Here is a 25,401-nt window from a genome sequence, read left to right as displayed (position 1 = left end):
ATAGAACTGTCATTTCATTTTTGCTCTTAGCGTTTGAAAGGCTAAAGCTAGCTAGAAAATGGATGGATGATTTTTGGGGGGTGGTGGGTGTCAGTACACAAACACATTAGCAAAAAAAAAAAAAATCAAACACGGAGACAACAATAGCCACACCATGACTGTGACTCCTCCAGAGAAATGCCAACATGTTCATCTTGAGGAAAGAGAGACAAGTCAACATTAGCACCACATTCGACTTGGCTCAACGATCACGTAAGACACACACGGAAAAATGGACGTGGAGAGAAAACGGAAAAGCCACCAACAGACGTCAACGGATAAAGGCAAGCGGTAGAATTTAACTAGCGACCCACATGTACAATCCATTAGACTCGGACTTTCTTGGATCAAAATTATCTTACACACACACACACACACACACAAACACACACAGATCATTTTGGGAGACACTCAGAGAGGACGGCACAAAGTTGAATTGGGGTCGTAAAGGAACACAGACTGAGAGGGGAAGCAGAGACAGCGAGTTTTTATGATTGCGTGGGAAATAGAAAATGATAAGGTTGAAACAATAAACAATTTGTCGAGGGAAACTATTTTTTACTTCTGCTATGAATGAATTATTTACTAAAAGCAGTGTCTGAAATAACATCTGCCCGGAAGCCCGGGGCGTGCAACTTTTACATGGGGCGTATCACTTACAAAACGTCTCAGCCTGGGTGGCCGACAACTTCTTCAAGAAAAATAAATAAATAAAGAAATAATAAAGATTTTTTTTCAAATCAAACGTTTGCTTTATTCAATAAAGCACACACTACAAGCAAACTGCTACAAGCCACATGAACGTCTCTTTCTAAGCGCCTTTCAAAACTCCCAAGGACACTTTACAGTCACGGTATAATGTACCTTTATCGCCGAAGTTATTTACGACTTGAACATCCTGCACAGGAAGAGCTCATTAGACAGGTTACAAATGTATCAGTTCATGGAAAAGACAACCAATTAAAATATTGATGTTTTATTGCTTACAGCTGTTGGTGCTCAGAAAGTCCAGAGGCGTGGTATTATAATCAAGAAAACTATGTTTTACGAATGTATCACTTTAATTTGCATGTACTCTCAATAAATAGCTTGGCGGAGGGCTGCAGAAATCAGACGCCTGTCATGAATGACTGCGTTTCCTGCCGGCAGTAAAAGACAATCTTTCTGGTTCCGAGTCTTTGTCCACAGTGTCTGATTGTCACATCTCTGACAACTCGTCACGACAGCCAATCAGAAGCCTACTTTGTGCTTTGCACTTTCCCGAGCGTTATAAGGTCGTGCATTTGCATATAATTTTCCAAAGTAGATGCACAGAACCTCAACCCCAGAAGAAAGATTCAAAAGAAGCTAACAAAATGTATGACGCTACAAAACGTAAACGTACATTATTCCGTGACTGTAAAGTGTCCTTGAGAGTTTTGAAAGGCGCTTACAAAGAGGAGTTCACATGGCTTGTAGCAGACAATGCAACACAAACACTGCATTGTCCACCATGACGAACAGTGCATAGACAAACGGCAACTGGAGCAAAATCATCAGCAAGGGATATTTGCCATAAATTAAACAAGGGAGCATTTGTAGTAAGTACATCCTTAATTCTAAAAAAAAAATCCTCTATACTTTGCAACACGATTAGTCGTCTTATTGTGTTTCAAGTAGTGAAAAATGGTGCAGGCAACTTTTCAAAGTTGTCTACCCTGGTGTCCGCTAACTTTTTGTTATGAGTTTCAGACACTGCTAAAAGCGATGAATTTCACAACGGTCCGGGTGTATGGGTGTCTATGCAGCGTGGACTCACTGTCTCTGGGTTCATGAGGAGAGTCAGTCTTGACAGGGGTAGGGTCACTCCAGGAGCGGCTGAAACTCTTGGATCTACGCTCAGCGAACGCTAAGTGCAAGCGGGGTGGGGAGGGGAGAGATTGTCACACGCACGCACGCATATTTTGGAAGCCAAAAGCGACCTCGGAACGTGCAGAGGCAAAAATGAGGCTACAAAGAGCACAAATGAAGCTAACGGACACACACGACGGAGAAAAAAAAGCATATTCCTTCCATTGAGTCCACACCAAATTCTGGGATGTACCGTACACCCCCGCCGACAACCACCACGTCACCATAAACGGGCTGAGGCAAAAGCGATAGGACATAAATGGATGGATTTTGAGGAGCTCTAAATCATTATTGCAAAGTGTCATAAAAATAAAGGATTAGCATTGAAATATGTCACAATTGATTTTTTTTCCCTTCATGCTTTGCATACATTTCTCGCCACTGGGATCATCTGCAAAAATTCAAATAAGGCAATTGATACTTTTCTTGCATGATGAATCTTTTTTTTTTCATCTGTTTGCCAAAAACATTCCAGAAATGACTCGAGCAATTATGCGATTAGGCTAATGATATAAAATCTTGCATTATTCAGCATGTTTACGATGGCTCTAATTAACATCCCAGCAAATCAACACCCTCGGTTAAAATATGAGGGAATGCGGCATTTCGGGGAGGAAAATAATCCCAAAATGATACAATTTGTGTTCTGCATTAGCAAGAAAAGCCTTACAATCCGATGCACCTTCTATATTCTATACCAATATTCCTATTTCTTTAACATTGAAACTTAAAGACAACCGACACCATTTTTTTGTTTCCTAACTGACATCAGAAAAATGTTTTATTGCATCTAAAATACCCAAAACACGCAGGCTGATATTTTTAGTCAATTGCAAAACACTAATAAAAATGACTTAAAGTGTCCCAAAACTACTTCAAAATGACCTCGGAGATGGCAAGTTTCAGAAGGTCCCGCCCCCTTTTTCGTGACGTCACGCAAGGACGTCTTGCCTTGCTCTAGAATCAAAACAATGGCTTCAGATTCGGAGAAGATGCTTTCTTGTTATTCATCCAGTTCTGAATAGGATTCAAATAGTTCTGAAGAGGAAAGCGTAAATGTTTGACATCGATTAAAGAAGTCCTTCCGTATCAATTCGAGCGATCTGTACTGCAATGTAGTGCCAAGAAAATGCACAAGATGGCGAACAAGCTCCGTTGGAAATGGGCTGATTTGTCCGCTGGGAATTTGTGTACACTTACATCTTCTTTATGCGTGTTACCGCAATTGGCTGCAACACACAACAATTCACCATCGCGTTATTTATGTGTTTTGGACTCTTCAAAGTGAATCCACAGGAAGTGAAGACCACCTACGGGGCGGGCACGCATATACCAAATATAGGGACTCCACATGTCCCTGAACACAACAATGGCAGCCTCACATATGCCAAAGCCAGCGGTAAATAGAAAAAGAACACACACACACACACACACACGGATGAAGGCGAGGTGAACAATAACAGACAATTTGCGCATCAATCACACACACCGACGCACACACGCACACACATCTGACTCACTCTGTGCTTTAATCCTTCTGCTGCCCACCATGCGAAGATGCTTCCGGAAGTTCCTTTTGGGGCAGAGAAACCACCGAGGAGAAGGAGGAGGACAAGGAGGAGGAGGGCAGATGTTAGAGCAGCATAAATGGGAGAGGAAGTGGGTGGGTGGGGAAACAACAACAACAAAGGGATGAAAGACAAAACAAGACATGATTAAGTCGCCAGCATTATTGTAGGTAAAGTTCTTGGCGTGGTGGGCGGTAAAGAGCGGTTGACTCATTCATGGTACGACAGCGGCGAAGAGGAAAGCCTCATCCTTTGCAAAAAATAACAATAAATACATAAGTAAATATACAGATAAATATAACAAAAGATTATATTATAACAAAGAAAGAAACAAAGAAAGGGAATAGCCAAGTGGGCAGATAAACAATGAGCAGCTAAATAAATATATACAGTAAAGTCTCGTTATATCGATATTCAAGGGAGTCCGAAAAAATATCGATATAACCGGGACTATCGATATATCCGACCCTGTTTGCATGTAATTTTCTCCGTGCGTGCATAGAAATAGTATCGATATAACCGGGACTATCGATATATCCGATATCGATATAACGAGACTTTACTGTATATAAATAAAAACACAAATAAATAAATAAGAATACAAATAAAAATAAATCAATATAAAAATAGGCCAACAAAACAAATAAATGAGTGCATGAATAAACACACACAAATAAAAAAATACATAGAAATATACATATAAATACAAGAATTATATTCATAGACTGAACTAAAGGGTTCCGAGATTGACCCTTGAGGGACGCCGCATGTCAAGGCCATTCAAATAAATGACTCAATGAATAAATGAATACATGAATAACTAACTAACTATCTAAATAAATAAATACATAAGTAAATAAATAAATAGGCAAACAGGCAGATAAACAAATAGACAATTAAAGACAACACACAACAAACAAACAAATAAATAAATACATACATAAATAAATACGCAAACGGGCAGATAAACAAATAGATAAATAAAGACAACAAACAAACAAATAAATAAATAAAAACAATTTGTACGGAATCCTGGGCACGACTAATTAAAATATGACACATCGAAAGTAATTGGAACAGATCAGCATCAAAACAGAGTGTGTTTTGCCAAGCCTTGACAGAACAAAAATAAAATCCACTTCAGCCATAGGCAACAAAAGAAAAAAAATAAATCGAAAGAGATGATGTCAGATCGCAGCATAGTTTCCAATGCTGCGACCACTCACTCTGATGAAAGTACACGCAACGCACATCCGCGCTGCAGATGGATGACAATGACACCGCAGAGAGATTGAGTAGTGCTCGCTTGGTGTCAAGTGTCCCATCTGCTCTTGTTTCTGTGTGTGTGTGTGTGTGTGTGTGTGTGTGTGTGTGTGTGTGTGTGTGTGTGTGTGTGCGCTCCATTTTAAGGGTGACGGCGTTGATGTCACACACTTGCCCAAGTGTTTTCCAGAATTAACCCAACGTGTTACTTTGCCCTCATCACTCCAACTCCAGTGCAAAGCTCAAACTTAGAGGTGTTTCCAAAAAAAAAAAAAAAAAAAAAAAGTTGGATCCTCTCTAACAACTTCAGCCGCACGATGCATATGTGGAACTGTCGCGGCTTGGAATTGAAGCGGATTTACGCGGAACAGGAGATGTGAGACAATCTCTTTTGGTCAATGGATGCTACCGCTTCGTGTTTGCGTTCAACATTTAGCTTGTAGTAGACATGCACATTCCACCATGATGTCCCTGATCCACTGCTGAAAAGGATGCTTTGATCCTCTCCTCTTTCTCTAGCACTGCTTCATGTCACCAAAGAGGGTACAGCAAGTGCTGAAGAATGAATGACTCTCTGTGTCTTTATGTTGTCATATTATTTGTTATTTATTTATTTATTTATTTATTTATTTTTTTTTTTTTTGTTTTTACTTCAAGATGGCGCCGCGAGAGTGGCTGCCTTTCCAGCGAATATTGTAAAAAAACTAAAAGTTGGAGGCAGATGGACCTCCAAACAGATGATCGCGGCCGACACTGTCGTGATGTGTCAACCAAGTTGCGAAATGCATCACTTGCAACGTGTGGTTCAATAGTGATCAACACATTCGGGTGAAGGCGATTTGGAGCCGTTTGGTCGAGAACCCATTTTTCGGATGTAAACCGAGGCATAAAAAAAAAAACGAAATTTTTGGTTGAGAACCAAGATGTTCAAAAACCATGGTTTGACTGTATACTGTACAGTTAAATGATTGATAAGAAAAAGTCGTTCAAAGATATCGATATAACACACACGGACATTGATATACACACACACACACACACATACATAGAGTGTAAATAAATACTCACGATATTCTGAGTTGTCAGTCACGGTTTTGATTAGCATGTAAGCAGAGGGGAGGAAAAAAAGTCATCAGGATACAATGTCTACAAAAACACAGACAGAAGGAGAAGGAAAGTGTCGTAAGATATATATTCCCCCCCCCCCTCAACTTCAAACCCATTTCGTGATTCTGATTTAACAAGTAGCCAACTGGTGGTAAAAACAAATACAGGTAACATCCGACCTACGACCGAGTTCCGTTCCGAGCAAACGGTCGTAAGTCAAAATGGTCGTAAGTTGAAATCCATTCAAAATGTTGAATAGAGACTCGGAGAAAGAATGACTCGCAAACTCCCCCCTCCCCTTTGGTGTCATCACACGGTCGATTGCTGTGCGAGTAAGAAGCTGGCTGGCTGGCCAAAATTGTCGTACGCGTTGCCTGCCTGCGAGCACGTTGCGGTGACAGGCGTCAAATTAAAGTTTAAAAAATAGGGTTTGGAGGTCGTGGTCGTAAGTACGGATGGTCGTAAGACGAGCCAGTCGTAAGTCGGATGTTACCTGTATTTAGAACATATTAAAATACAGGAAAAATAATAAAAATGGGAACAAATGTTCATTTTGCGTCAAACGCATTCGCAAAACTGCTACCAAACGAGCCCTTCCAATAATATTTCACCCAATTCTAAAATACATCACACAATCAATCGAAACGACACATTTACAGCGATGCATCACATTCCCCGGCGCAAACGGATATTTGCGCTTTGGAAAATTAAAGTCACCGGCAAGCAAAGCGGGCCATCCATCTGAAAGCCGTTAAAAAAAAAAAAAACGACACGCCGGTAATGTTCGGGCTATACTGGGTATCATAACATTTACATTAGGTTGCGACACCAGGGTTGTAATCACGCGTGTATGTTGACGCGCGTTTGAAACACTCACGCCTGCATGGTGGTTGTGGCCGTTTGAAAGGTGAACATGTTTTCTTTGGGGAACCAGTTTGCGTCATCTGTTGTGGGAGACAAAAAAAAAACGGTCAAATAAAATACAAGAAAATAAAAAATATAAATAAAAGAAGCAGTAGAATTATGACCCCACCCACTCAAAAAATAAGTGAAGGCAATATGTTTGAAATATGAAAGCACAAAAGCGGCACCAGCACTTCACAGTCCAGCACTCCACAAATGGAGAGAGAGGAGAGAGCAGGAAAAAGGGACACAAGGGAGACAAAAAGTTAGCGATATGCTAATGTCACCATGTCACAGTGAACATCAAAGGCCCCCCCCCCCTTCCTCCGTATTGATCAGACCGATGAGGAAATTTATATTCAAAAGGTTTTTACCTTAATAGTTAAAAAAAGGCTAGGTCGTGTTAGAAAAGGCGGCGCTAGCATGGCGTCGCACATGCTAACCGGATATTAGAATAAATGGTAGCCAGCGTTATCGCGCTTTGAGGGGTTTTTATTTACTATTTTCGCATTGGGACTTGTAGTATTTTGCTTTTTTTGGGAGTCATAGCATAAACTTTATTATTATTATTATTATTATTATTATTAAAGAAATTAAATAAATAGGAGTAGTAGTGTTTGTTTTTGTTGTTGTGGTAGTATATGCACTTTTGTCATTGTCATTCGAATTCCAAGACCCACAGAAAATAGAGTTTTAGGACTACATAAACATTCAATACAGCATTAGAAACCTTACTCTCTTCTTTCATGAGAAAAAAAAAGAGTTAATTGCTAAGTTATATGAGCTTGAAATAAGGGCAGCTGTTCAAAATACAATGCATTACATACATATTGGTTTATATAGCACTTTAACAACAGCGGAAGCTGGAACAAAGTGCTAACGTGGAAAAAAAATGGAAATGATGCCATTTCCAGCGCTTTATCGGCACCCAAGCATGAAAAAAAAAAATCACAAATCTGGAATGGCGCTCCGTGTCATATTTTCAATTCCCGAATAAATTCGGGAATGGCAGTTGAATGAGTTAATTATGACTACAAATATTTGGTTGTGGTTTTGATTGTTTATGCTTTATCATGATACGTTAAGAGATCCACCCCCCAAAAAAATGCTATTTCTTCACCGGTCTGAAGCAACACAAGCCGCTAACAGGGTCTTCCGAATCCTTGACCCAATTCCAAACAGATTTGTATTTTAGTGCCTCTCTTTGTTCGTGTGTCCCCCCCCCTGTCTCCCCCTCTCCCCCTCACCTCTCTCCAGCCCAGTCACCCGGTCCACACTCCACATCCTCTCGAGGCGTCTGTGCTCCTTGCCTGGCTCTCGGGAGGCGCTTTCCAGGTCCAGGGATCCTTGACTCCGAGAGGGGACGGCACTGCAGGACTCACAGGCCAGCCCCCGACATTCTGCTTCGGCTTTCGCGCCGTCCCCCCAACTGCGGATGTTGTGGGCGCTGACGGAGGTTTGGAGGGGGGGTTGAGCCAGGTGATGGTGGTGGTGGTGGTGTGCGCCGTGGTGGGCGTGAGCCGCCGGGACGTTGGCGGTTTGCTGGTTTCCGCTTGCGCCGCTCGACGGCCCCATGTGGTGGTGGTGGTGGTTGCCGTGGTGATGGTGGATGCCGCCGCCGCCGCTGGCGCCACGTCCGCTCCCGCTTTGATGGTACTGGGTCGGAGACGAGGACGAAGGGGAAGTGGACGTCTGGATCAAGGTGGCGTGGCTGCCCGCGCCGCTACCTTTGGGTCCCACGCCGCCACTCCCTGACTTCTCCTTTAAGACATCCAATTCCAGGCTCTCCTTGCTGCCCCGCCCGCCACTCATCAGCATACCGTGCCGGGTGGTGATGGTATACACACGAGCGGGTTGAAGGCTTCCCTCGGCGGCCTTCTCCTTGTCCTCCTCCTCCGAGAAACTGCGTTCGAGGGATAACCGCGCCGGCTTGGTGGAAACGGTGATGGACGGAGGCGGTTGGAGGTGGAGACGGCCGGACGTTTGCACCTCCTGCGGACGATCTTGCCAGTTCTCGGTGTTGTCTGAGCGTAGATGAACGTGGTTGTTATTGTTGGCGCCGATGGTCTTGGTTGGCGACTCTGGGTCGGCTCCGACTAAGGTTTCACACAGGAGGTGAGCTACAATTCCCAAAAAAAGGCAAAGTAGACTGTCACTAAATAATAAGAAGAAGAAGAACAAGAAGAAGAATAAGCAGATGAAGAAGAAAAAGAAGAACACGAAGAAGAAGAAGCAGCAGCAGAAGAAGCAGGAGAAGAAGAAGCAGAAGAAGCAGAAAAAGAAGCTGAAGAAGAAGCAGAAGAAGAAGAAGCAGAAGAAGAAGAAGCAGCAGCAGAAGAACAAGAAGAAGAAGAAGAACAAGGAGAACAAGAAGAAGAAGAAGCAGGAGAAGAAGCAGAAGAACCACAAGAAGAAGCAGAGGAAGAAGCAGAAAAAGAACAAGCAGAAGAAGAAGCAGAAGAAGAAGAAGAAGAAGAAGAAGGAGGAGGAGGAGGTTTTGCAGTGGATGTGCAGGAGCAGCAACACCCGCCAGCGTTCACTCAACCCGGAAGTAACTCAAATAGATAGAAAGCCAGCTAGCTAATAGATAACTAATAATAATAATAATAATAATAATAATAATAATAATAATATGTAAATTTCTCCACTGCAAGACTAATAAAGGAAAATCCAATCTCTAATAATAATAATAATAACAATAACAATAATAATAATAATACAGTAAAGTCTCGTTATATCGATATCGGATATATCGATAGTCCCGGTTATATCGATACTATTTCTATGCACGTACGGAGAAAATTACATGCAAACAGGGTCGGATATATCGATAGTCCCGGTTATATCGATATTTTTTTGGACTCCCTTGAATATCGATATAAAGAGACTTTACTGTAATACATTTCATTTATAAGCGCCTTTCATAACTCTCAAGGTCACTTTACAGTCACAGGATAAGTTAGATAGCTAGCTCGATAGCTACCTAGCTTGATAGCTATATAGCTAAATATCCAACATACATTCAAGATTTTTAAAAAAAGCCAAAATGTCGGAACGAAGTTGGTCAAAAGGCGCTCGCTCACCCGATCCGTTTCGATTCTCAAGGTGTGTGTGGGACAGGTATTCTCCAAATGCTCGTGCTGCTCTATGGACACACACACACACACACAAAAATAACACAATTTGGAAACAAAAGCGAACCAAAGTAGAGCTAGCGGAGTTCAAATTCCAAATCTAATTGTCTTTTTTTCTTTTTGGTAGGCTTACACCAGCCAACAGATGAAGATGCGGCTTTTTTATCTGCACATTTCAGGCAGCTTCAGAGAGAGAGAGGGAGGAGGAGGCAGGGCGAATGGTATCAGGTAGGCGACATTTCAACGCATGACCTCAATTTACAGCAGAAGGAAGGTCATAAATATAATACGAATCTTTTTTTGTATGTGTGTGTGTGTGTGTGGGGGGGGGGGGGGGCTTTCTCCATTCTCCAAAGGGAAATATATGACCGCAATAATTGCAGGAACAACAGTTCATTTTTGTGAAAAGAGGAAATGAGAAAAGCGGGTACGGTCTAAAACTCTATTAATATTAATAAAACCCGCCAGCGCTTCTTCTCTGATAATAATCTCCGATTATATTTTTGGTTAAAAAAAAATCAGTAATTTCCTGAAAACTGCCAAAAGTCAATTTAATGCGATTTTTTTTAACAATAATGAACAATCACAGCCACAGTCATCTTTATGAAGTATAACTTATATTGAGCCCAAAAATGCACAAAGTAGACTCTCATTCAGCGATGCAAATGAAAATGTTGATTTATAAAGTGATAAATAACACATGGGACACCTTGTACATGATGCGGGATAATTGATTTACAGACAAATAAATTATATAGAGGCATTAAAGGAGAAAAAAATAGTGTTAGCTAAACCCTAGGACTGATTTAACCTTTTATTTTAGATTGCAATCTTAAAGGACAACCGACACCTCCGAATACGTTGCGTCCATAATTTGTAAAATCACTTCAAATGACTTCTACTGAGCACATTTTACAAAGATTCTACCGCACATAGCTATATTTTACGTTTTAAGACTCGCGCTGAATATTCAGGAAGTCTTGTTTTTGAGTTGATGACGATTCCCTAAGTGACGTCACGGAGGGAACGCCCCTGACCGAGAAAGCTCCACACAATGCATTTTGGGTACTTCTTTTCATCTGAAAACACTGTGTTGATCGCGAAATTAGAAGGAAAACTACATAAATAAGGCGATGGTGAATCGTTGTGTGTCGCACCAAGACTACCAATTGCGGTAACATTGGAATCCAGACGGCTTGAATTGATACTAAAGGACTTCTTTAATCGATGTCAAACATTTATGCTTTCCTCTTCAGAACTCTTTGAATCATATTCATAACTGGATGAGTAACAAGAAAGCATCTTCTCTGAATCTGAACTCTCTGAAGCCATTGTTTTGATTCTGGAGCAAGGCAGTTTGTGACGTCACGAACAAGGGGGCGGGACTTTCTGAATCCGCATAGTTCCGAGCTCGTTTTGTGGCAGTTTTGGGACACTTTAAGTCACTTTTATTGATGTTTTGCACTTGACTAAAAATATCAGCCTGCATGTTTTGGGTATTTTAGATGCTATAAAACGTTTTTTTTAATGTCAGTTAAGTAACCAAAAAATGGCGTCGGTTGTCCTTTTTTAGACAATCCCGTGTTAAATCCTCACAAAACAGCAACAGGGAAGTGTTTGTGACATGCAAGGATCCCGCCCCTCAACCCCCATTTGGCAGGTGTCCGTCTGAAGTTCCGCACCTCGCGATGTATTATTCAGTAGGTTGGGTTGATTGGAATGAGCCAAACAATGGCGCCGAGCGCTCGCTATCATCATGCATTATGTGACAAGGAAATGGAGAACGAGAGCGAGCGAGCCAGGCGCACTCTCGGTCTTGTCCATTAAAACAAATTCTTCTTCGGGTTCCCCGCGATGAGAAATGGAAGGAGCGTTTGACGGGAAAATTGATATGAAAGGCGTTCGGCGTAGCTCGGATGCTACGTATTAGCGGTGGAGTGATTTTGAGTAGGAAGGGGTGAAAAAAGTGGGGCATATGCTCTCAGACTGAAAAAAAATGCATTTTCAAAATGTTCTGATGTTTTACGACTTTAAACTCACGATATTACAACTTTGTTTTTCGAACTTGATGACTTTTTGGATGATTTACAAATGTTTTTGTCCTTTTATCCTTAAAAGGACAACAATTTACTTTTAAGGATACTTAAAGGACTTAATGTCCTTTTATCAGGACATTAAGTCATTCATTGCCAGACGGTGTGCAAAAATGTGTCTACTCCACTGCCAGGGTTTTTGTCATTTTCACGCAAATTGCAGGACCCACAGAATATTGAGTTCCAGGACTACATAAATATTCAATCCAGTGTTAGAAACATTAGACTTTCTTCGTTCATCTGAAAAAAAAGAGTTAATTCCTAAATTATGGGCCTGGACTTACCTGAGCTTGATGTACGATTTGCTATCTATTAGCTGTCTATCTAGCTGGCTGGCTATCTAGCTATATGGCTATTTGGCTGGCTGGTTTGATAAGATAGCTGGCTCTCTATTAGCTAGAAAGCTAGCTTTCCATCTATTTAAGTTACTTCCGGGTTGAGTGAACGCTGGCGCGTGTGGCTGCCGCTATTCACCCACAGAAAAACTTAGCATGTGACTGTAAAATCACCTTGAGAGTTTTGAAAGGCGCTTAGAAATGAAATATATTATTATTATTATGATGATGGTGATGATGATATTATTATTATTATTACATATTGATTGATATAGCGCTTTAACAACAGCAGCAGGTCGACACATAATGATAAATGATACCAACCATGGGCCACTAAATCATCACATTATCGACTCACATCGTTATTCCCAGTGCCGTTTAACACCGTGACCATATATCTCCAGAGGACAGGAGTCTTGAGGTTTAAAAAAAACAACTTCCACGCCCCCTTGACAGCATTCCCGTTGGGTTTGAATGCCATCAGGCCAAATGTCCCTTCGGGCGTCTGGCCGCTGTAAACAATAAGCTGCCAAGCAAACAGATGCCTTACTCTCGACGCTCTTTGATTAAATCTCCTCACCCTTTCTCCGACGGACTAATTGAATTAGGTTTTGGTACGCGCAGCTTTGCAACCTCATGAGAGGCCTGCTGCGTTGACTGCTGACTCATTAAAGGACAACCGACACCATTTTTTTGTTTCCTAACTGACATCAGAAAAACGTTATATAGCATCTAAAATAGCCAAAACACGCAGGCTGATATTTTTAGTCAAATGCAAAACACCAATCAAAATGACTTAAAGTGTCCCAAAACTGCCAAAAAAATGCACTCGGAAATGGCGAGATTCAGAAAGACCCGCCCCCTTGTTCGTGACGTCACGCCAGGATACTCCTCCACAAAAATGCCTTGCTCCAGAATCAAAACAATGGCTTCAGAAAGTTCAGATTCGGAGAAGATGCTTTCTTGTTACTCATCCAGTTATGAATATGATTCAAATAGTTCTGAAGAGGAAAGCATAAATGTTTGACATCGATGAAAGAAGTCCTGTATCAATTCGAGCCGTCTGGACTCCAATGTGGCATCCCAGAAAATGCACAAGATGGCGCCCAAGCTCCGTTGGAAATGGGCTGATTTGTCTGCTGGGAATTACACCTTCTTTATGGGGTTACCGCAATTGGTAGTCTTGGTGCGACACACAACGATTCACCATCGCGTTATTTATGTAGTTGTCCTTCTAATTTCGCGATCAACACGGTGTTTTCAGATGAAAAAAAGTGCCTAAAATGCATTGTGTGTCGCTTTCTCGGTCATGGGCGTTCCTTCCGTGATGTCACGTCAGGAATCGTCATTAACTGGAAAACAAGACTTTCTGAATATTCAGCTCAAGTCTTAAAACGTAAACTATAACTATATGCGATGGAATCTTTGTAAAATGCGCTCAGTAGAAGTCATTTGAAGTCATTTTACAAATTATGGACGCAACTTGCCCGGAGGTGTCGGTTGTCCTTTGAGAGTCAATCTTTATAAGAAAAAAAAAATGATGGTGAAATTGTTCAACAAGGAAAGGGGGAAAAAATGCATTGTTGAATGACAACCTCTTGACTTCAAAAGTGTTCCTTCAATACGCCAATGCGTATAATTTTTAGCTCCAGGGAGGTGGGGGCAGGGGGAGGATATATATTATGTAAGCCAACAGAAAAGGCTGGTGACATAAGAAACAAAGCACACCTGTCAACCATCGCCAATACACAAAAGATATCTCAATTGCGTCCGTGGGCAAAATCCTTTCATGTCACGCCCCTTGTGATGCTAACCCCTTGTCCGACGGCCTTGCGGCGAAGGGGTAGAGGTAGAGGGGGTGCCATCAAAGCTTTTTACAATCCATGAGACAGCTTTGGAGAGCCTCCATTGAAGGCTCTCAGCGGCTTATTGTGTCTCATTGAGCTCGAGTGAGTCGTGTTTCATAAGCAATCATCCATAAACATGAAGACATATTTTCTTTTGGCATGGAGTAGCTTTTCAAAAAAGACAACGAGTCTGGATGCCGCTTCACGGTCAAGCCCACAGTGGGCTTCCGTTAGGTATTAACAAGACGCGGGGGTCATGTGCCGGTTGAGTGGCTACTGAATCTTGGACGACAAGCCTCATGCTATTCATTTTTCAGTGTCTCGCTTTTTGTTTGTAAATATTTGGATTACAAATACTGTATTGTATCAACGATTTGGTAAAGTAAAAAAAGTCACTAAGCTAATGGGATACAATGATAGAATAACAATGGTATGAAAGGTTCTATCTATCTATCTAGCAAGCTAGCCAGCTGTATATCTATCTAGCTAGCCAGCTATCTATCTAGCTAGCCAGCGATCTATCTAGCTAGCCGGCTATCTAGCCAGCCAGCCAGCTACCTAGCTATCCAGCCAGCCAGCTATCAATCTAGCTAGCTAGCCAGCTATGTATCTAGCTAGCCAGCTATGTATCTAGCTAGCCAGCAATGTATCTAGATAGCCAGCTATGTATCTATCTAGCTAGCCTGTTAGCTAATCAGCCAGCTATCTAGCTAGCCAGCCATCTAGCTAGCTAGCCAGCCATCTAGCTAGCCAGCCATGTATGTATGTAGCTATCCAATTAGCTATCTATTTCTTCATGCATTCATTTATTAATGTATTCATGTGTTTATTTAATCATTAATTATTATTTATTTTTTATTTATGTATTTATTTATTTGTACTGTGAGCCAGCACGATGTTTGTCAATATTTTTCTTTTTTTTTTTAAGTCGATAGAGAAAGAGCGATTCCATCGCGCTATATCAGTGATGCAATATTTTTTTCCCCTCGTGTCCGTCTGTCCATCCATCCCTTCCGATGGAAAGTCAAAGCTAACGACTCGAATGCTCAGACCGTATGGACCAACCAACTGGTGTCACATAACATTTATTTCAAAGCGAAGGCGAGACATGATCCGTTTTGTGATTTTGTATCTTCAACCCCTTCAATCGCTAGCCCGCCCAAGATAGCAGTATCACTTTTTGCTATGTGATTTAAATGACAATTTAATTTAATGCTGGGTCACTGTACGACTGACTCCACTATAATTTCTGGCAAATTGGTAAGCCTTGTGATACCTCGCTGCCTCTTACTAGTTAGTTTTGGTACTACAACAGACATTTGGTGTCACCCACTTTGAGTACTCCACATACTACAACAGCAATAAGCACTAGGTGATTTTTTTTTGCCCCCCCCCCTACCCCCGAGTACTGGTTAGGATGTTGGAAATCACTGTGGGCAATTTCTCTCACAGCACAGGTACCATAGAACCCCCTCGCCAACCGTTTGCGGTCCACAAGACTCCATTTTATGAATGGAAATCATCTTGTACCCAGCCGCCCTGCTTCACAATGCAGCTTCTGCCACTCGGAACAAGCCCATGCACCCACTCTGCAATCTGTATGAGAAGCACATCTTTCCCCCTCAAGGTGGTACACAAACAAACGCGGCGGCGCATCCAAACAAGGCTGCGCGGGAAAGGGGGGCGGGGGTGGGGAGATTTTGAGGGGGTAAATGATACGAGTGAGAAATACGGAGAGCAGAATGAGGAAGATGACGTAAGGGCATCTTGGCCCATATTATGTGTGATGCCGAGTCAAGGTCATTCATTGAGAGAATTGGAATGAATCGGCATATATATTTATATATATACAGTAAAGTCTCGTTATATCGATATCGGATATATCGATAGTCCCGGTTATATCGATACTATTTCTATGCACGCATGGAGAAAATTACATGCAAACAGGGTGGGATATATCGATAGTCCCGGTTATAGTGATATTTTTCGGACTCCCTTGAATATCGATATAACGAGACTTTACTGTATATATATATATATATATATATTTATATATAAAATACAATCCACATCACCCTAAATGGACTCTCGCAAAGTGTCTACTTTGCCAGGGTGACGTGAGAATGATCACCTTATTCGCCGACGGATTGACATCTATCGTTCCGTTTAAACTGCAACTCCCCCACCCTGCAACAACCACCAAAAAATAAATAAATACAAATAATAAAGTCATGCTATGTGACAGTGCCCCCCCTCCCCCAGCAAGACTTTCATTACACAATGACTCTTCATTCACAGACATCGAGACTGGAATGGACAATGTTGGACTCCTTATGATTTCAGACCATTTCAGATGGGACAAGGTAAAAGATCAAACATGATGAGAACATAAACTTTAAACATGCACACGGAAAGAAAAAAAAAATAAGGGAAGCTAAGGTTGTTTGTCACTCACCTAACTTTTGCAGTCACGGATGAGATCGCGTCGTTTCTCAAATTGCGCCTTTTGGAGGCGGTGGTTCCCATGCTGACATGGAAACGACGCAGACGGAAAGCAGATCATTCCCACCACTTGGAAGAAAAAAATACAAAAATTAATAATAATCATAAAAAGACAGAGTAAAAGCACAATCTCGCCCTTTGTCTTTCTTGCGGATGGATGGAGGAATGCGACAAGAGAAAAAAAAAAATAAATAAATAAATAAAGAGTGAGCACGTGCGCAGGAATCCGCGCGGAAATATACGCATGGGGTGTGGGTGTAATGGAGGGGGCTCCTTGGTCTGAGGCTTGACGAGGACGTGCGAAGACAGAGCTGGGGAGAGCGACAGAAAGAGAGAGAGGGAGAGGGTGGAGAGATCAGCAGCAGCAGCAGCATAGAGGAGAGGGGGCGTGGAGGGCGTGGAAGCGTACGTGATGGACATGAACGGTGGTGGCACTCCCCTCAAGAAACCCTGAAACGTTTGGATCAGTTGCCCCCAGTGTCTAATGTATCATTATATTGAATGCCGGTTCATTTGAGTTGTTTGCATCCCTGCAAAGCAATGTATTAGTACAGTAAAGTCTCGTTATATCGATATTCAAGGGAGTCCGAAAAAATATCGATATAACCGGGACTATCGATATATCCGACCCTGTTTGCATGTAATTTTCTCCATGCGTGCATAGAAATAGTATCGATATAACCGGGACTATCGATATAACCGATATCGACATAACGAGACTTTACTGTATTATTATTGGTATTGTTATTACTATTATTAGTATTAATAGTAGTAGTAGCAGTAGGAGTAGTAGTAGTAATAGTCATTGTAGCAGTAGTAGTAATGTAGTTGTAGTAATCATCATTCTTATTATTACTATTATTATTCTTAGTAGTAGTAGTAGTCGTAGTATAGTTATTATTATTAGTAGTAGTATTATCATTATTATTAGTAGTAGTAATATTATTATTAGTCGTAGTACACTGTAAAACCCAACAAGTTGAAAGTACTCAAATTTTTTATGGCAACTGATTACGTCAAAATTTTTGAGTACAGTTTACTCAAAAGTTTTGAGTAACTTGTACAGGTTACTCAAAACAGGTTACTCAAAACTTTTGAGTAAACTGTACTCAAAAATTTGACATAATCAGTTGCCATAAAAAATTTGAGTACTTTCAACTTGTTGGGTTTTACAGTGTAGTAGGAGTAGTATTATAGTTATTATTATTAATAGTAGTAGGAGGCTGATTAGTAGTAGTTATTATTATTATTAGTAGTAGTATTGTAGTTGTAGTAGTCATAGTAATATCACCATTCTTCTTCTTATTATTATTATTCGTAGTAGTAGTATTATTATGATTAGTAGTAGTGATATTATTATTATTAGTAGTAGTAGTAGTAGTAGTAGTAGTAGGACACTGTTGGTAGTAGTTATTACTATTATTAGTATGAGTAGTAGTAGCAATGTAGTTATAGTAGTAGTAGTAGTACTGTAGTTGTAGTAGTAGTCGTAGTAATGTAGGTGTAGTAGTAGTAATATTATCACCATTCTTCTTATTATTATTATTATTAGTAGTAGTAGTTGAAGTAGTAGTATAGTTATTATTAGTAGTAGTAGTAGTAGTATTATCATTATTATTAGTTGTAGTAGTAATATTATCATTATTATTAGTACTAGTAATAGTATTATTATTGTTGTTATTATTATTATTAGTAGTAGTAGTAGTCGAAGTATTAGTATTATTATTTCCTTATAATAATGTCATTAGTAATAGTAGTAGTAGTAGTAGTATTTTTAGTTTGTGCATCAGTGCACAAAACTGGCCACGCCTTCTCTCTTTGATTGGTTGTTTTTCCTCGGACACCATGGTTTCTTTAAAATCTGATTGCAGGTTTTTTTTTCCTTTTTTTTTTTAACTTGTGCTACTCTCACGTCAGTTTGGTAGTTTTAACAAACATGTCAAAAAAGTGTTTTTTGAGGATGAGGGTGTGAGAGCAGTGGCAATTTCCCACTTTAAGAGCAGATTTTCAGAATTCTTAGCAAGCAAAGCTTTACGTACAATACAATACAATACAATACATATTGATTTATATAGTGCTTTAATACGACCTACACTGAATGAATGATGAAAATTCTTAACATGTTTTGAGTGAGAGAGAGGGAGAATGCACGTGCAAAAATCACCGATAGCAGCATAATGAAGGACATCGCGGTGAAAAAGACATTAACCATAACTCATACTTTTGACGTCATTGAAGTAGAACACACGAACACACACACACACTCACACACCAGCCTGAACAGAGGACAAATTGCGCCATAACGGCCGATTAGCGTTTGAACATCCAACCAAATACCCGCGGGGTCACTTCAACGCCATTGCAAATTCACAATTTGTCCTTGGACATCTTATGGATGTGCACAGCATGCGCACGCACACACACAAGATAAAAATCAATAAATAAAGCGGAGTCCCACAGGGCCCCGGTGTGAGCTCCTATAGAGCATTAAGTAATAAATTATTTCAGGCGAGTTCGAGCGAGAGTGGGTGCTGATAGACTCTAGATGAAGAAGGGGATGATTGAGATGAGAGGAAGGAAATGTTAATGGCATTGGAGGGTGATGGGGGTCACAATTGCTTGAACCAGTCCACCAAAAGCGAAAAACAGATAAAATATCACCTCTCTCACCAAACCAATTTCGGACCCGTTTCTGATTTTTACATACCCTGAGCTACTTAAAGCTAATCACGACAGTGATGCCTTGGCTTACGAACTTAATTGGTTCCCAGACAGAGTGTGTAAGGCGAAAAGTGTGTATCCCAAAAAATTATTTCCCATAGGAAACCATTAAAATGGGAATAATCCGTTCCCATGTCCTCATAAAATATAATTTTCTACTTTCTAACCCTTAAAACTACACAGAGTATACAATATTTTATGTATAATAAATGTGCTATGGTATTATAATTAAAGAAATAAACTGTACTGTATAATAAAGTCATTTTATTTACCGTTGTGATGGTCGTTGATGGCTTGATGGAATGGAGTGGCCAGTTTCCTCAGCATTAAACACTTGATGAGGAACGTAACCTTCTTCTTTCACCATCTTGAGCAATGATCCCTTGTAGGTGCTTTCTCTGTTATAATTTTATCTAGTTCCTCATAAATTGTGTTCTGTTTAGCTGGGTTGATAGCTTTTTGCATCAAGTGTACAGATGGCTTGTGCGGGTTGTTTGTGGAGCCTGATTGATGGGATATTTTAACCTTGCAGTCTACACTCTGCCGAGTCCAAATTTCATTGTTTTCTATCCATTTTGTCACTCTCGCTCTCTGTCGTCTGCCTGGCTGATTGATGGGATATTTCAACCTTGCAGTCTACACTCTGCCTTTGAACTATAAAAGGTGAAACACTCACTGTCGTCTGCCTGTCTCTTTGATGTTCAAACCACCTCCCCTCACTGCTGCGTTCTTGACCAATCACGTGGCTTTAAGCGAAGACTAGCGGCGGGGAATAAAGGACAAAAACAGTCGGCTGCCATTTTGTTGTTAGAAGAACTGGCTCATTCACGAACGACACATCACTCATTGAGGCAGCTCCGCGTGTATCTCGAAAAAAAGTTTGTATGCCAAGGTAAAATTTTCCAAAATTTAACGTTCGTAAACCGAAAAGTTCGTAAGCCAAGGGGTTCGTAAATCGAGGTATCGCTGTATATCGGTTAAAAATACTAAACTAAAATAAAAATTCAAAATGGCCTTCTCAAAATGGCCTCTGATGTCTTTTTTTCATCCCACTAACCCGCCTTTTACACCAAAGCCCAGCCACAGAAGAAAAATATCAGAAACAAGGTCAGCCATCAGACATTTATCCCCCTACTGCGTTGGAGGACTCGTGCCAGCGCATCAATTTTGCCGTAAGAAGCGCGAGTGCATACAATTACAGAGGCAAGCCGCGACGGATAAACGGAGCGTGAAAGCTTCCAGAGGCAAGCAATAAGCAGACTTGCAAAGACATCAAGTGCCATACAGGCAAATTCTTATCAAGAACCGAGAATGGAGTGTGCAAAGATTTTATGTTCAGCAAGGAGGGCGGGGCTACCACCAGAGGCGAAAAACAACACGGTACATGTGTGTAACATGAAGCCAACGGTGGAAGTAGGTCGTAGGTAGGGAGCTGAAGCTGAAGAGAAGACTTAAGCAGCTTGCCTGCAGGTGACTAGCTACCTACTTAGCACAGGAAGCTAATATAGCCAGTCAACTTCGTCACTCGATGCTCGTCAAACGGCACAAACGGATGAGGCTCAAAGGCAATGCAACAGTCACAATAAATAAACAAATACACAAATAAATAAACAATAAATGAACAAATAAATACATAAAATTAATGTGGATAAAAAAAAATTGAAAAATAGATAAACTAATGAATAAATAAATGGGTACATCGATAAATAAATAAATCGAAAAACATGAGTAAATTAATAAAAGATAAACTAATAAATAAAAGACATAAAATAAATATATAAATAAATGGGTAAATGAATATGTAAATAAATAACTGAATGAATGAATACAAATGATTAAAAAATAAACAAATACATGGAAAAATTTTAATTAAATAAATAGAATAGATAAACTAATAAATAAAAAATAATAAAATAAACAGGTAAATAAATAACTGAATGAATGGATAAATAAATAAGCAATAAATACGTAAATAGAAAAAAATTTGAGTAAATAAATAGAAAAATAAATAAAACAAAAAATAAATAAAATAAACATGGTACAAAAATAAATAAACCGGTAAATCAATAAATACATGAATTGAAAAAAATGAGTGAATATATTGAAAATAGATAAATAAATAAATCAATCAATCAATAAATAAATAAAGCAAATAAATAAATAATCCTCCAGTCGCCAAAAGCTGTTCAACGCCAATTTTGATTGACAAGCCTCTCAAGCCAATGAAAATGGACTAAATCGCAACTTACTAAATGAAAGCAATAAAAGAATGAAACAAAACAACGCTAAAATAAAACAAAATAAAATAAAATAAAATAAAATAAAATAAAATAAAATACGGCATGACACAAGCAAACTGCGATAAGTCTTTTGACTTACAATAAGTGACTGCTGCAGTCTTCTACTTCTCTTCTTAACCACTGCAACAGAAAGCGGTAGAAGAGCAATATCAACTTCCTGCTTGGGGGGGGGGGGGGGATTAAATAAAAGGTTGATAAGAGAATCAAAGAGCAGAGTAGGCATCTACTGTCAAACATATCCAAAATGCCTCACTCACTCCTCCACCTTCTCCCCCCCAGTAGTGAATCATTGTAGACAGCTAACCTGAACTCCCTCTCATGACGATGACTCATCCATCTCTCTCTTGCCAAAAGTCATCTGAATGGTAATTGTCATTCCGCCTGGTTCACGGGAATCCCCTCGGTCACCGAGTCCATCCCGTTCGCTAAGCGGCTGACATTCAGCCGGTTGCGATAAATGAGCCGCGGAATCTTAGCGTTGACGGGGGGGAGGGTCTCGATTCGTTGGCATGATGACGGCGTACGCGTGGCGGTGAAAGACAAGGGGGCGGATGTCACCTTGACACTGAGCGTTACGAGTTATTGCTCAGACATTCCATTTTATCTGCTTAAAAGGACAACCGACGTGTCCGGACAAGTTGTGTCCATAATTTGTAAAATCACTTCAAATGACTACTCCTGAGCGCATTTTACAAGGATTCCACCGCATATAGCTCTATTTTACATTTTAAGACTCGCGCTGAATATTCAGGAAGTCTTGTTTTCGAGTTGGTGATGATTCCTGATGTGACGTCACGGAGGGAACGCCCCCTGACCGAAAAAGCGACACACAATGCATTTTGGGTACTTTGTTTGGTCTGAAAACTTCGTGTTGAGCCGTGTTGATGGCGAAATTAGAAGGGAAATACATAAATAATGCGATGGTGAATCGTTGTGTGTTGCACCAAGACTACTATTTGATACTAGTTGACACAAATTCCCAGCAGACAAATCAGCCCATTTCCAACAGAGCTTGGGTGCCATCTTGCGCAATTTCTGTGACGCTACATTGGAGTCCTGACGGTTCGAATTGATACGGAAGACTTCTTTAATCGATGTCAAACATTTATGCTTTCCTCTTCAGAACTATTTAAATCATATTCATAACTGGATGAGTAACAAGAAAGCATCTTCGCCCAATCTGAAGCCATTGTTTTGATTCTAGAGCAACGCAAGACGTCCTGACGTGACGTCACGAAAAAGGGGGCGGGACCTTCTGAAACTCGAAATCTCCGAGGTCATTTTGAAGTCGTTTTGGGACACTTTCTGTCATTTTTATTGGTGTTTTGCATTTGACAAAAAATATCAGCCTGTGTGTTTTGGGGATTTTAGATGCTATCAAACGTTTTTCTGATGTCAGTTAGGAAACAAAAAAATGCTGTCGGTTGTCCTTTAACAACAGCTGAAGCTGTAACAAAGCGCGAACATGGACAAAAGGCAAATGCTGCCCCTTCGTGGAAGGGAAATTAGTTCTTCAAATAACATTCCACAGAAATAATGTTTCGTCAGAACTGCAAGAAAAGGTGTGTACCGCTGTTTTACTGTTAAAATTCACAACTTTTGAGCCATGAAAGAACTTTACCTCCATTTTGTACAACTAAAGCTAGCTAGCATTTAGAAATGAAGGAAAAAAGGATGATGATGATGATGATGATGATTATTATTATTATTATTATTATTATTATCATCATCTTCTCACCATCAAAGATCCACAAAACATCAATGAACATCACGTCTTCCATTACGAACTTCAAACTCATCACTTAACGGACAGTCTTCTTATGTCATAACTCTTCCTAACGGGAAAAGCCCCGCAATCTCATTACTGGTTGAGAATCACCAGCGAGACTAATGACTTTCGTATTGGCTCGACCCGTGGGGGAGATGGGGAGTGGAGGTTCCTCCTATGTGACATCCATTTCTAGCCCCTCCTTGACTCACCTTGCTACTGCAGCAGACGTCGCTCCTTCCAATTTTCTTCTCCTCATACCCGCTGCCGTCCTCGCCGTCCCGTCTCGGGCGACGTACACCAAATGCAAGTGAATCACTGATTGAGAACTAGGTGGAAAGAATATTGAGCGGGGGGAGAAAAAGTGGGGAGAAAAGTGGAAATATCACTGACTCACATAGAAGCTGAGACGTCTGTATAAACTCTCAGTCGTACAGAGTGGTCCATCGATGAGAAGGTTTCTTCAGCCATCATCTGTACTTCTTTGAAGGTGTCGGACGTTTTGCTTCTTATCCAAGAGGCTTCGTCAGCGAACTAAAATCTTTTGCTGGTAGTTTTGGTCCGAAATATATATATATATATATATCCCTACTGTCCAGACGTGGCGGTGCCAGACTCTGCGATGATTGGTCCCTGCTCTCAGGTTGGGGGGATTACATCAAGCCATCAACGACCATCACAAAGGTAAATAAAACGGCTTTGTTATACAGTACAGTTTATTTCTTTAATTATAATACCACAGCACCTTTATTATACATAAAATAAGGTCTATTTAATGTAGTTTTAAGGCTTAGAAAATTAGAAAGTAGAAAATTTATGTTTTATGGGGACCTGGGAATTGATTATTCTCATTTCAATGTTTTCCCATGGGAAATTAATTTTTGGGATACACACTTTTCACCTTACACACTTTGTCTGGGAACCAATTAAGTTCGTAAGCCAAGGTATCACTGTAAAACCAAAATTTACACCACCATGACAATAAGACACTCTATAACAGGACATCAATCAACAGATGTTCTTATGGTAAACCAAAAAAAGCTAGCTTTTGCTAGCAACAGGACGTTTGCCTGTTTATAGCATCAAAACGAACTAGAATTAGCAACGAGCTAGTTCAATCTCCCACGTTCCCCTCAAGGGGAGTTTCTCATCAGCTAATTAATGGACACACACGAGGGGAAGATAAATAGGCCACTAAAGTTCTGGGAGACACAAATATAGATCGATACAATCACACACAAAAAAAGCTTACACACCTGGTGGTTAAAAGCCGAAAGGAAATTAGTATTTTTCGACCGAAAGACAAACTAGTTTTTGTCGAAAATCACCGAGTGTCGTGACAATGTAAACAAAACGAAGCTGGGGGGGTATTAAAACTATCCAAACACACATATTGACGATAAATACCTTATCGTGAATTTCCACCATTCTTTTCTTCTTCATTGCAGTCCCCAAAGAAGCATAAAAACATCGAGTTAAATCGAAAAATGGGGATATCTCAAGACACCATTGCGTGAGATTTGAAAATGGGCGTTACGGTAAATCACAGAATGAACGGCCTCTTCGAGCAATTACTATTGGCAGTTTATTTTTTTTTATTTTTAGTTTTTTTTGGCGGGGGGTGCGAGTTTGCGACCTTTAGACACACACTCGGCATGATTTATAGGAGGTTAAATATAGCATTGCAAAAAAAAAAATAAAAAATATCCCGGTGTCTACTACCTGAACGTTCGTGTATGTTCTTTGCCCGTTTCTTTGGCTGCCATTCTTCTCAATGGGGTCGTTCGAAAATTAAGGCAAAAAAAGGTGGAAATGAAGTCACTGAACTTGATGTTAATTAGTGATGTGTCGTTCGCGAACGAGCCAGTTCTTAGAGCCGTATTTCTGAAGTGAACGAAGAGAGCCGACTCCCAAGAAGGAGCCGAAAATGG

General features: G+C 40.4%; 1 protein-coding gene across 1 annotated transcript in view; it reads right to left on the bottom strand.

The window, feature by feature from the left end:
- Positions 1-16,959, bottom strand: part of nsmfa (NMDA receptor synaptonuclear signaling and neuronal migration factor a) — a 34,070-nt gene extending 17,111 nt beyond the window's left edge. The window contains exons 1-6 of the mRNA XM_089020683.1: positions 16,635-16,959; positions 9,854-9,915; positions 8,018-8,890; positions 6,745-6,811; positions 3,450-3,502; positions 1,838-1,927 (exon numbers count right to left, since the gene is read on the bottom strand). Of these exons, the coding sequence (XP_088876809.1) occupies positions 1,838-1,927; positions 3,450-3,502; positions 6,745-6,811; positions 8,018-8,890; positions 9,854-9,915; positions 16,635-16,705 (1,216 nt within the window). The 5' untranslated portion in view covers positions 16,706-16,959. The remainder of the gene's footprint in view (positions 1-1,837; positions 1,928-3,449; positions 3,503-6,744; positions 6,812-8,017; positions 8,891-9,853; positions 9,916-16,634) is intronic.
- Between the last annotated feature and the right edge of the window lie 8,442 nt (positions 16,960-25,401).

This window comes from Hippocampus bargibanti, linkage group LG18 (assembly GCF_051943395.1).
Source record: "Hippocampus bargibanti isolate YZ-2025 linkage group LG18, ASM5194339v1, whole genome shotgun sequence".
Classification (NCBI taxonomy): domain Eukaryota; kingdom Metazoa; phylum Chordata; class Actinopteri; order Syngnathiformes; family Syngnathidae; genus Hippocampus; species Hippocampus bargibanti.
The sequence above is the reverse complement of the archived record's forward strand: the minus strand, read 5'-3'. Positions and strand labels throughout refer to the sequence as shown.